General features: G+C 47.5%; 1 protein-coding gene across 6 annotated transcripts in view; it reads right to left on the bottom strand.

Moving 5' to 3' along the window:
- ALDH1L1 (aldehyde dehydrogenase 1 family member L1) overlaps window positions 1–6,858 on the bottom strand; it is an 82,473-nt gene extending 75,615 nt beyond the window's left edge. Inside the window, exon 1 of one of the 6 annotated variants that reach the window (XM_033210936.1) lies at window positions 6,754–6,858. In XM_033210936.1, coding sequence (XP_033066827.1) covers window positions 6,754–6,760 — 7 coding nt within the window. In that variant the 5' untranslated portion in view covers window positions 6,761–6,858. Of the gene's footprint in view, window positions 1–5,497; window positions 5,699–6,259; window positions 6,665–6,753 lie in introns of those variants that run through there. The other 5 variants (XM_033210940.1, XM_033210937.1, XM_033210941.1 and 2 more) reach the window with 5 other exon arrangements.
- Window positions 6,859–13,336: the final 6,478 nt, after the last annotated feature.

The raw sequence follows: 13,336 nt of genomic DNA, 5'->3' as shown, positions 1-13,336 counted from the left end.
AAAATGAAAGAAGGGCCATCAATACTGATCCTATGGTCATTAAAAGGATAATAAAGTACTAGTATGAATAACTCTATATCAACAAATTTGGTAAGTGAAATGAAATGAAACAATTCCTTGAAAGCACAATGTTCCAAAACTCACACAGAGAGAAATAGATAAGCTGAATAGGCCTATACTGATTAAAGAACAGGAGCCTATAACCAGTAGCCTTCCAAAGTAGAAAGCACTAGAGTTAATGAATATGACCAAACATTTAGGAAAGAAACTATGCCAATTCTCTATGATCTCTTTCAAAAAATAGAAGTAGAGGAAATTCTCTAATTCTCTCAGGCCATAATTACCATAGTACCAAAACCAGAAACATGACAAGAAAGGAAACTAACAGACCAATATTTATCATAAACAAAGACGTTAAAATCCTCAAAAAAAAAATCAACAATTAAATCCAACAATGTTTAAAAAGAATTATGCATAACCACCACATGGGATTTATTCTAGGCTAAACATTTGAAAATCAATTAATGTAACCCATCACATGAATAGGCTAAGGAAGAATTATATGATCACATCAATAGACCCAGAAAATGCATTTGACAAAAATCTAACATCCATTTATGAAAAGAGCTTTCAGCAAACTAGTAATAAATGGAAACTTAACTTGATAAAGAAGATCTATGAAAAACCTACAGCTAACATCATACTTAATGGAGAGAAATTGGAAGATTTTCCCCTAAGATCAGAAATAAGGCAAGGATGTTCCCTTTCACCTTTCCTATTCAACATTATACTGGAAGTCCTGGCTAATGTAATTAGAAAAGAAAAGAAAAGAAAATGAAAAGTGTGTAGCTTGGAAAGGAAGAAATAAATTGTCCTTGTTCTCAAAAAACGTAATTGGCTATGTGGAAAATGCCAACAAAGCAACAGAAAACTGGAAATAATAAGTTATTCTACCAAAGTTGCTGGATGTAAAGTTATGGTTAATATATAAAAATCTATTACTTTCTTTTTTTTTTTTTTTTTTTTTGAGACGGAGTCTTGCTCTGTCGCCCAGGCTGGAGTGCAGTGGCCGGATCTCAGCTCACGGCAAGCTCCGCCTCCCGGGTTTACGCCATTCTCCTGCCTCAGCCTCCCGAGTAGCTGGGACTACAGGCGCCAGCCACCTCGCCCGGCTAGCTTTTTTTGTATTTTTTAGTAGAGACGGGGTTTCACCGTGTTAGCCAGGATGGTCTCGAACTCCTGACCTCGTGATCCGCCCGTCTCGGCCTCCCAAAGTGTACTTTCTTATATACTGGCAATAAACAACTGGAATTTGAGATTAAAAACACAAAACCATTTACATTAGCACCAAAAAGTGAATTACTTATACATAAATCTAGAATATGTCAGGATCTATGTGAGAATAACCATAACTGATGAAAACATAAAAATATGTATAAATAAATGAAGAGATATTACATGTTCATGGATAGAGAAACTCAATACTGTCCAGATGTCAGTTCTTTCCAACTTTATCTATAGATTCAATGCAATCCCAATCAAAACCCCAGCAGTTATTTGTGGATACCAACAAACTGATTCTCAAGTTTATATGGAGAGACAAAAGACCTGGAATAGTAAACACAATATTGAAGGAGAACAAAGTTAGAGGACTGATACTGTCTGTCCCCAGTACTTTACTATAAAGCTACAGTAATCAAGACAGTGTGGTATTGGCAGAATAATAGCCAGATAGATCAATGGAGCAGAATAGAGAGCTCAGAAGTAAACTCACATCAATACAGTCAACTGATCTTTGACAAAGAGACAAAGGCAAGACAATGGAGAAAATCTGCATTGCACAAAAATCACACCAAAAATCTGCTGATGTTTATAGCATCTTTATTTGTAACTGCCAAAACTTGGATTTGACTTTTTAGATACAACAACAGCACAATTCATGGAGAAAAAAAAATGGTACATTAGACTTCATTAAAATTTAAAACTTCTGCTCTGCAAAAGACACTGTTAAGAGAATGAAAAGACAAGCCATGGTTGGGGAGAAAAGACATCTGTTAAAGCACTTATCCAAAATATACAAAGAACTATTAAAACTCAACAGTAAAACAAACAACCCACTTTTAAGATGGGCAAAGTAAATTAACAGACACCTCACAAAAGAAGATATACAGATGGCAGATAAGCATTTAAAAAGATGCTCAAGACTGTAAGTCATTACAGATTGCAAATTAAAATATAACAATGAGACACTACTATACGCACATTAGAAGAGTTAAATTCAGAGCACTAACAACAAATGCTGACAAGGCTGTGGAGCAACAGGAACTCTCATTTATTACTGGTAGAAATGAAAAATGATGCCACCACTATGGAAAAAGGTTTGGTAGTTTCTTATAACCCAAAACATACTTTTACCATATGATCCATCAATCACTCTTGACATTTACTCAAATAAGAAGAAAACTAATGTCCACACAAAAACCTGCACACAAATGTTGATAGCAGCTTTATTTGCTGCTAAAACTTGGAAGCAACCAAGATATCCTTTAGTATATGAATAGAGAAATAAACTGTGGTACATTCACATTCATACAACAGAGTGTAAGTCAGTGATCAAAAGAAATGAATTATCAAGTCACAGAAAGACATGGAGGACGCTTAAATGCATTTTGCTAAGTGAAAGAAGCCAGTCTGGAAAGGCTACATACCATATGATTCACACATACTATATGACATTCTAGAAAAGGCAAAACTACAAAGGCAGTAACCAGTGTTTGCCAGGGATAGGTAGGGGGGTTTGGGGGTGGATAGGTAGAGCATAGCAGAGTTTTAGGGCAGTGAAACTATTCTCTATGATACTGTAACGCTGGATACACATCATTATATGTTTGTCCAAAACCATAGAATGTACAGCAGCACCAAGAGGGAATTCTAATGTAAATTATGGACTTTCATTAATAACATTGTATCAATATCGGCTCACCAAGTATAACAAAATTGGCCAGGCCTGGTGGCTCACACCTGTAATCCCAGCACTTTGGGAAGCCAGGGCGGTCCGATCATTTGAGGCCAGGAGTTCAAAACCAGCCTGGCTAACATGGTAAAACCCTGTCTCTACTATTATAAAAATACAATAATTAGTTGGGCATGGTGGTGCACCTGTAATCCCAGCTACTCGAGAGGCTGAGGCACAAGAATTGTTTGAACCCGGGAGGCAGAGACTACAGTGAGCTGGGATTGTGCCACTGCATTCCAGCCTAGGCAACAGAGCAAGACTGTGTCAAAAAGAAAAAAAAAAAAAAGGCATAACAAAAATATCATCTCAATGCACGATGTTAAAAATAGGGGAGGCCAGGCCTAGTGGTTCAGGCCTGTAATCCCAGCACTTTGGGAGGCCAAGGCAGAAGATCACTTGAGCCCTTGAGTTCAAGACCAGCCTGGGCAACAAAGTGAGACCCATCTCTACAAAAAAATTTTAAAATTAGCCAGGCGTGGTTGTGCATGCCTGTAGTCCCACTACTTGGGAGGCTGAGGCATGAGAATCACTTGAGCCCAGGAGTTCAAGGCTGCAGTATGCTGTGTTCGTGCCACTGCACTCCAGCCTGGGCAACAAAGTGAGACCCTGTCTCAAAAAAACAGAAAAAAAAAAAAAAAAAAAAGAAAGGAAAAGAATAGAAAGAGAAATAGGAGGAAGTATGCAGGGGGGGACAGACTGAGAATATGGGAACTCGGCACTCGGTCCTCAATTTTTCTGTAAACCTAAAAGTGCTCTAAAAATGTCTATTAATTGAAATAAATGAATATTTATTTATATATAGAATATTTAATCTATAGTTCACATCGTACTCCAAAATGCAGTCCCATTGGGTTAAAAATTAATACTTGAAAATCAAATATAAGAAGAAAACATTAAATTATTAGAAAATATTGGTAAATATTGGATTATACAAACCTGACACTGTCAAAACACCCCAACAAGTAACAAAGCACAATAATTTTGTAAGGCTTAAGTTTGTGTGTGTGTGTGTGTATGTGTGTGCATGTGTGTGTTTATTTGCAGGGTAAAATCCTAGAAGAATTTACACTGAAATGTTGAAAGTCACTAGGTAAAGGGTTTTGGGTTTCAGAGGTTTTTGACGACTGTAATTATTTTGTTTTCTTAACAGAATGTTCTTTTTTACATTGCACATGATTACTTCTGAAAATAAATAAATAAAAGAGTATGTCGTTCCCCCCCTGCAGGGAGGCAGAGTCCAGGTGACCACCAAGGGGCTGTTGTCACAGTCCAGGGAAAGCGATCATGACAGACACAGAAGCCTAGGGAGGGGCCTCAGTCAGGCTTGCCCTTTGGCTCCAGAAAGAGCAGGTGCCTCCAGGGAGAGGGGCTGGAAAGAGCCCAGAGAGCCCCTTGTGGGCCCTATGGACGGCCTCCAGGCCTCTGCCTCCTCCCCCCGTCATTGTTGCTCAGTGTCTTTTCACTTGGTGGTGTGGAGACATTGGGAGGCTTCCTAGGCCTTCCAACCCTCCTACCCAATTCCCAGCCCAGGCCTGGCTCTCCAGGACCCAGCTTCTAGTCCCTGTGAGGCTGGGCCACCCTGCAGGACTGCAGCTCTGGGCCCTCTGTTCTGGTGCTGGGGTCCTGGGGCCCATGAGCGCAGCTCTAGCACCGAGCAGAGGCTCGGCCCAGAGGCCGGCATTCCGCTGCAAGGTGTCTCATTTCCCCGTTGCCCTTTGGAGGGCCCAAGGCTGACCCCTCTCCTGCACTCAGCCTTTTTGGTCTGGCACTTGGCAGGGAGGCCACTTTGTCCCTTGGGGGTCATGCTCTACCCGCTTTCTCTCCCACAGCCCTCGGAACAGGCAACAGGACCCATCCAGAGACCTGACCCTCTGGACCTTAGGCCTCAGGCCAACCCTGAGCAAATCCATCTTTGAGCCTCAGTCTCCTTTTCTCTATAAGGGACGCCACACCATTGTCTCCCCCCATGGCCGTGAGAGTTAACGCTAACAAGAACACAGCAGCCGGCGGAGAGTGACGGCTCATGCCTATAACCCCAGCACTTTGGGAGGCTGATTACGAGGTCAAGCGATCAAGACCAACCTGGCCCACATAGTAAAACCTGGTCTCTGCCAAAAATACAAAAATTAGCTGAGTGTGATGGCACTTGCCTGTAGTCCTAGCTACTCCAGAGGCAGAGGCAGGAGAATTACTTGAACCCGGGAGGTGGAGGTTGCAGTGAGCCGAGATCGTGCCACTGCTCTCCAGCCTGGGCGACAGAGCGAGACTCTGTCACAAACAAACAAACAGCAGCCAACATTCTCCGAGGGTTTCCTAGGGCCAGGTGCGGGGCAACCTCATGTAATTCTCATGTAACCTTGGGAGGCAGCCACTACTGTTCATTGCCCCTCCGATTTTAGAGACAAGAAACTAAGATTCAGAACACAAGAAACTTGCCCAAGGTCAAGGAGAAGTGGAGGCGTGGGCAGGAAGCAAAGTCACCTGACACCAGTGCCCAAGCCTCCAAGTCTGAGACTCCTGATTAAATTCCGTCTCCGTCTGCACTTTGGGAAGATTCTTTCCTCTCCTAGGCAAGTGCCCGCGGGGCCTGAGCTCTTGATAGCGGGGCCCCAGGAGCCACGTTGTGGGGTCTGCTATCCGGCCTCCCTCTGCATACGACCGCCCACTTGAGCGCAGTGGCTGGAGCTGGGACTACAGCGCAGCCCCTGAGCGCGCACGCGGACCCCTCCAATCACAAGAGGCCCTCGTGCCAGGCCCCCAGATTTGGCCAATCAGGGAAGACGTTTCCCTGTCCCAGCATGGGGTCGAGGGACCCAGGAAACAGGTAGTCCCCAGTCACAAATCATCGTGTCACCTTCGGCTGGTCCCTGTCTCTTATCGAACCTCAGTTTTCTCTTCCATAAGCCGGACCAGTAGTGCCCACCCCACAGGATGGCGCCGGCTCCGTAAGGGCCCCACCACGGCGGCCGGCCAGATCCTCGGCCGGCCAGTCCTGGCGCTGCGGTCCTTTAGCCTGGTGACTCCTGGCCAGGTTCAGGCTCCATTGCTCCAAAGAACTCCGGACCCGTACCCCGAGCCCTGCGTCCCAGCGGCGAAGTTTATGGGCCCCGCAGGAGCCCTTGCGGTGAAAACCGAGTCCTGGAGCCCTCGGAGCCCCCGGAGCCGCCGGAGACCCGGGAGCCGCAGCCAGGGCAGCCTCCCTTCCACCGGGCGTCCGGGGCTTTCGAGAGAGCAGAAACTCACCGCGCGCAGGAGTTGGTGCGGGCGTCGCCGGCAGTTTAGACTTCTGTGAGCCGCAGCCCCGAAACTGGGGTTGGTGCCGACCCGTCCTGATAGCCAGGAGGTGGGACCGGTCCCGGCCAGTCCGCGAGCTCTGGTTAAGACCGGAGCCCGTGAGGGGTGGGGCGCGGGGCGGGCTGAGAGTCAGCCGAGTTGGGGCGGCGCTCACTGGTGGTGGGACTGTGGCGGGAGCTCCGCGCACGCTCTCCCGGCCGGTCTATAAATGCCATGTAAAAGCCTACCCCACAGGGGCCTGCGCTCCTTCCCGCTTAGGTCAAGAAGACTTGCTGTGGACCCTTTTAGAATTCCCAGGGCTTTGAGAAGGCCCAAGCACCCAGCAAGGCTGGCAGTTCTGAGCACTGGCAAGGGTAAGTGGGCCAGAAGAGACCCTCGCCAAGCCGGTGACTCACTCACTCACTCACTCACTCACTCTCACTCATTCTTGATGGGCCAAGTACCTGCCATGTGCTATGAACACAGCAGAGCCAAACAAGACGCTGCCCTCCGGGAATTTGCAGCTCCTTGCAGAGGCGGCCCCTTAGACAGCAGCTGCGCATCCGGCTGGATAGCGGCGCTTCTGCCCGCCCAGTGCCTACCCGCCTCTCCGAGAGAGGCAAGTTCCCCTTCTCCACTCTCGCTTCCACCCAGTCCTGGTGCCGCAGACCCCTCTCCCTGCTTCCCAGGGATCCTGGCCAGCCCCGTCTCAGGCAAGACCATGTAGAACGCCGGGAGTGATAACTGCGTATTGTTCCTGACTGCAAGCCTGTGTCCAGGCGACTCCTTCTCCTGGAATGCCCTTCCCATCACATCTGCGGCCGCACTGCTCCGTGCCCTGCTAAGCCTCACTTCTTTCGAGGCGTCCCTCTTGCTGAGCCCTAGCCACCTGGCCCTCTGCTCAGTGCCTGAACACATCAGGCTTGCTGCAGCTCCTGCCTTTACCTCTCTATCTGTAGTGTTCTTTCAGAGCCTGCTCCCATATGGTATCACATATCAGATATCTGATGCAGAGCCTTAGAGAGGCTGTTCCAGGTCACACAAACTAAGGAAGTCCCTCAGCCACTCCCTGTCACATCACCCTGTTCTATTTCCTTCACAGCACTTAATTGTATATCTGATATTTCCTTGTTTCTTTGTTTGTTCATTATCTGTCTCTTCCACTAGACTGTAAGCTCTTTGAGGGCAGGAAATTTGCCAGATGTATTCACTGCTGCATCCCTAGTACACAGTGATGGCTTGTAGCAGTTGCTAATAAATGTTTGTTGAATGGCTTAATGCATGTATTTTGCTCACGTAAGCCAGTATGGACACCCAGGATTGAGGTGGCCTGTGCCTGCCGATCCACAGGCCTGTTTTCAGGCACTGTCCCCTTGTTCTTTAAGCTCCAGCTTGCAGGTATCCCCGCTGTCCCTCATATCTGTGGAACTTCTCAACTCATAAAGTTTCCACATGCGGTTCCTCTTTGTCCAGACAACCCCTCTCGTTCTTCAGGAAGTTCCTACTAAAATGCCATGACTTCAGGGAAACTTTCCCTAGCCTCAGCCTTACTAGGACAGATTCCTCCATTATGCGATCACAGAGAGGCCTGTAATTTTTCTTCATGAACCTCTCTCAACTATTTTTTGTTGTTGTTGTTGTTGTTGTTGTTTGAGGTAGAGTCTCACTCTGTTGCCCAGACTGGAGTCCAATGGTGCAATCTTGGCTCACTGGACCCTCTGCCTCCTAGGTTCAAGTGATTCTCCTGCCTTAGCCTCCCGAGTAGCTGGGATTACAGGCATGCACCACCACACCTGGCTAATTTTTGTATTTTTAGTAGAGGTTTCACTGGGGTTTCACCATGTTGGCCAGGCTGGTCTCAAACTCCTGACGTCAGATGATCCACCTACCTCAGCCTCCCAAAGTGCTGAGATCACATGCATGAGCCACTGCACCCGGCCTTCAACTGCAATTTTATCAGTGTTTCTGGGATTGCTTGATTAACATGTCTCTGGACAATGATGGCAAAGACTAGCTTATTCTCCTGGGAAGTCCCCAGGGCCGAATGCATGCCCTGTGTGTGGAAGGTGCACCACGCAATCTGTAGGATAACTGACTGTCAGGGGCCTGCAGTGGGAAAGTGGTGTGTTCTGAGCTTGGGAGCTAAAATAGAGAAGGCAGATGGGTGACAGGAACTACTGAATCAATGGCTTGGAGGTTGGACACCCCAAAAAGATGTATTAGGAAATCAGAGAAGAGTCCATACTCTTAGAGGTATGGAGCAGGAGAGGAGGGAAATTTAAGCAGAAAGTGTTCTCAAACCATGTGGTTTCAGAGTAGAAAATGTACCAGATGAACTAGGGAATCTGGTTAAGAAGATTGTTGAAGGTGCCTCCTCCTGGCTTCTTCTTGTTGCTTATACTAAAATGTGAGAGAAGGAACATAAGTCAAAAGAAGGATTGTTAAATAAAAAGGAACCAGAACTTGGGTTGTGAAAATGTCAGCTTCTCCAGATGTCATCTGATGTTAAAACTAACAAATGGCTTCCAGGCAAAGAGCAAATGCAGCCCGGAGCCAGGAAGACGGCCTAAAGATGAAGCCAAGGGTATGGCCATGAGATCTTTTGTAAAATCTTCAAAGAGATCAAATGGACACCTCAGAATATTTTGTTAAATAGTGGGATTTCTAAGAAGCTGACAGTTGTCCTTGACAGCTGTCTCAGCAGAAGCCCAAGGGAGAGACAGGCTTTTCTCAAAGAGATGTGTGGGTTTGACAGTTGTCTAAAGGCATGAACCTCAGTGAGATCTACAGGAGACATGTAACATTTTTAAAAGAATTGTATTAGCAAAACAGTGTAGACTTAGACTGAAAGGGTCAGAGACAATATAAAATGAAAACAGACCTGCAGATTCCTCCAAATTCTGGGAGGAAGCAAGCTAAGAAACTACACAGATATGAACCTGGGCTGCATTTCATGGAAAAGAAGGGATGACTTGTGGAACAGAACAAAAAACCCACAGGGTGGAGCCAAGACCATGGAGAATCACTCTGGGGCCAGAGTCAGACTAAGTACTATTTAAGGAACTTTCAGGACCTGCCCAGGAAGATTTTAGCATTGTCGTGGACTAGTGACTCCTGCCATCCTTGTCTCCTTTGGAGCAGGCACATCTACAGTGGTTATCCTATGCCTGTCCCACCAGTTTATGTCAGGTTGGTGCAGCGGGGGAGGCACAGTTAATTTGTCTCTAGAATTCCCAAGTCTGCAGATTTAGAACAACTCTACTCAAGGAGCTACACTTGAGGGAATAATACCCCAGGTGCTTCACCTACATCGAAGCCTGATTTAGATGCAGAGATTCTGGACATTGAGCTGATTCTACAGTGGGATGAGGATTTGAGAGGATGTTTGGAGGGCCAATGTATTTTGGATGTGGAAGGATGTAAATAATTTGTGGCCATTAGGTGGATTGTGGTCATTTTAAAACTCTTTGATGCTCTTCTATTCAAGGAGTAGCACATAATTCCTCTGCCTTTGAGTGTAGGCTGAACGTAGTGACTTCCTTTTAACAAATGAAAGATGGTGAAAGTAACTGTGTGATTTCCGAATCCATCCTTTCATAGATCAGATAGAGAAGCTGAGGGTTGAGGTCAGAGAGTGGCAGAAGCCAGCTTGTCCCTGTCCCAAGACTATATGACACTCTCTGAACGAGTCCCACTGAAACCCTCCTTTGCCAGTTCAGTTCACTGTGCCGGGAATGCCCTGCTTCTTGAAGCCACCAGCTGAGCCCTGCCTGTTCCCCAGGGATGGGCTTGTGCATCATCTCCTTTGGGAAGCCTGATCCCAGCCTTCTCCTTGGGAATTCCCTCACTCACAGCACAGACCACACTCTAATGCAACTGTTTATATGTGTGTCTGTCTCTTTCTCAACTGCAACACCTCTGAGGGCAGGGACAGGGCCTGTTTCATCTGTGTATCCCACAGCCCTACATAGGCCCTGATGCAGGAGAGGCACCTGCAGTGAGAGTGGCTGGATAAGCCCTGCAGAGAGAGCCTCTGCCCGGGCTTTTCCGCAGGGCCCTGGTGGCTAAGTCCTACCAGGGAAAGCAGTGTGCATGTACACAGCCCGGGTCTGGGTAGAACAATGGGGGCTACTGCTCCAAACCAGAGGCAGGTTAGAAGGCGAGCCTGGCTCAGGGCTGTGTGACTGGGGGATGGGATAGACATGGGTTCTCTTTTTGTTGTATAATGATGATTCAGCTTGTTTTTGGGGAATCAGTAACTGGGACTGTGTGTACGCTGCAAGGGAAACATTAACTTGAAGGTTAATAGCCTGTGGGAAATCAAAGCAGGCAGGCCAAGTGACGTAGGCTTGTTTTTTTTTTGTTTGTTGTTTTTTTTAATTTGGAGCCAGTGTTTCTCTTTATCTGCTGGGATGCCTCGTTCAGATACTTCTACCCTGCCTTGTGAGTTACTCATGATGTCACCTGATCCCCACCCCTTAAAACCTCTCCCCAAAGGGAACCTAGAATTCAAAATAGTTTTCTCCATATTTCTCCTTTAAAGGGCCAGCGTGCAATTTTTCTTATAGAGGTGAAGGTAGGGATGAGCCTTAATACAGCTCTGTGCTACGCACCAGAGCCCACCTGAGGACCTGCAGACACAGAAGAAATGCTTCTGGGCCACAGAGCTTACAGCCTGCTCCTGCCGGGTCCTCTCCAGCCCCACACCAAATCTAACCTGGGGGTGTTGTGTGTTTGCACCCGCATGCCTGGACAGCGCTGGGCTGACACATGGCTCCCAGAAACTCATTGCAGAGGAATAAATGAGAAAAGAGGAGGCAGGGACAGTGTCTCTACTCCAGGTGCTTGCACCCCTACAGGGGAAATGAATGTACAGACAGCAGATATCAAAGGTGGGAGGGGATGTGAACCATCACAGAGGGGAGACATGAAGAAATGAGGTCTGGGTACTTCAGGCTCCACGTGGGAGATAAGGCCTAGTGAGACTGTGATGAATTTAACCAGCAAAAAATGAGAAAGACATTCCAGTTGAAGAGAATGTAAGAATGATGCATGGGTGCATGGAGGTGGGGATGCGGGTTGTTTTTGAGGAACCAGGAGAAAGCATTGCAGCTGCAGGAGAGGAGCTGGCAAAGTCAGGGGTCACGAGGCCACAACATGGGGTGCAGACTGTGGGTTTCACTCTGTTGTCCAGTGGTAACAAGATGTTCTGATTTCATAGGCCAGGGCAATTTCAACAGCATTCCAGTAACTGGCATTAGATTCTCATTTTCTTGTTTTGCAAAGTAAAAACACCTTTAAAAAATCAATATCCTGGAATATTATTCAGCCTTAGAAAGGAAGAAAATTCCGACACACACTACGACATGGAAGAATCTTGAGTACATTACTCTAACTGAATTAACCCAGCCACAATAGGACAAACGGTTCTGTTCCTGTGAGGCCCCTAAAGTAGTCATGTTCATAGAGACAGAAAGTGTAATGAGGGGTGCCAGGGGCCATGGGGAGGGGAGAATGGGGAGTTCATGTTTAATGGGGACAGAGTTTCAGTTGAAAAAGTTCTGGAGATGGATGTCGATGATGGTTGCACAACAGTGTGAATGCTCTTAAAAACATAGCACTGTACACTGAAGAATAGTTAAAATGGTAAATTTTGGGTTATGTTTATTTTACCACAATTAAAAATAATAACTTAAAAAAATCAGTTTCCACTAGCCATCATGATAAATGAGTTGGAAAAGCTCATGTGGCATCAGAAAGCTGAAAGGAGCAACTGGGTCTTGTTGGAAGCTCTGTCCCTGATGGCCCTAGGCCTGGGCTGGCCTCTGAGTGTAAGGAAATCACCCACCCAGGATCCAGTGCAGGCCAGAGCCTGGCACGTGCAAGACAAGTGAGCAGAACGTGGCACTGGTTGGGGAGTGCAGGATGGTGCCATGGCCCAGGGCCAGGGACAGCAGAGCCCTGACCCTGACCCTGACCCTGAGCCTGAGGGTTTGGGGTGTGGAACACTTCCTGGAACCCAGAGAAGTGCAGAGTGTAGGGGCTGCTTGGGAGACATGGCAACTGTGATCATAACCGGGAGCAGGGAAGACCCGGCTCCTTCCCTCCCCTCATGTCCTTCCAGGACCCTCCAGTGGCTAAGTCTCTGCAAGTCAGATGCAGAGAGGCCTGGGGCTGCTGCCCTTCCAGGTCAGACTCCAAGCACCAGGCCCCATGAAGGGTGGGGAGTGGACCAGAGGGACTCACAGATGAGTGGCGCTGTCTAGTCAGTGGAGAGCCCACCTCACGTTGCTCAGTGGAGGGAGCTCCACACGAAGTAGCTGCAAGAGCGCTGGAAATGCTGCAGGGTAAAAAGAAGTGGCGAGGCAGCTGGAGATCAGCAGTGGCACGACCCGCCACCACCCGAGGCTGCACGGACGCTGGGAGGGTGGAGTCACTGCGGAGCTCTCAAGTTGGAACCATCCAGGAACGGGCACCCTGGGCTCTTTAGGAGGAGCGGGGATCGAGGAGACGCTGCTGCCATTCCTGGAGCACATGCTGTGAAGTGTTTGGCTGGGAAGGGGAAGGTAACAAGAGAAAGTCATGGTGGGAAGGGGGAAAGGCTGTAACGAGAGAGACTTAAGAGTGTAAAAAGCTATTGAGAAAGACTCAGCTGAGAAGGAAAAGTTGAATATACAAGAAAGGGGAGAATCAGTAGTGTCTGTGGTTCCTGAAAAGGGGAGGAAGGGAAGACGTCCAAAAGCAGATTCCAAGGTGGCTTGAATGGCATCATAACCAGAAGGAAGGAGGGAGGGTGGCAGGATGGATGCGTGGGTGGCTAGCTGGACGGTGGGTTTTCTTTACCCATGGTTCATGTTGGTACAAGATCCACCGCTGGTGGCTTTCCTTCTCTCTCTAAAGAGTGGGGTAAGGTCATCTCCTGAGGTGGGGTGCAGGAGAGGGAAGCTCGAGCAGTCCTTGTGGGGTTGGGGAATGGGAGAGCGGTGGAAGGACCCTGGGCTGTATTGAAGGCTCACCTCAGTTTACAGTGGGACCAAACTGCATGTT

This window comes from Trachypithecus francoisi, unplaced genomic scaffold (genome assembly GCF_009764315.1).
Source record: "Trachypithecus francoisi isolate TF-2019V2 unplaced genomic scaffold, Tfra_2.0 Lachesis_group0, whole genome shotgun sequence".
In the NCBI taxonomy this organism is placed as follows: Eukaryota; Metazoa; Chordata; class Mammalia; order Primates; family Cercopithecidae; genus Trachypithecus; species Trachypithecus francoisi.
Note: the sequence above shows the minus strand (reverse complement) of the source record. Positions and strands in the feature narration are given on the sequence as shown.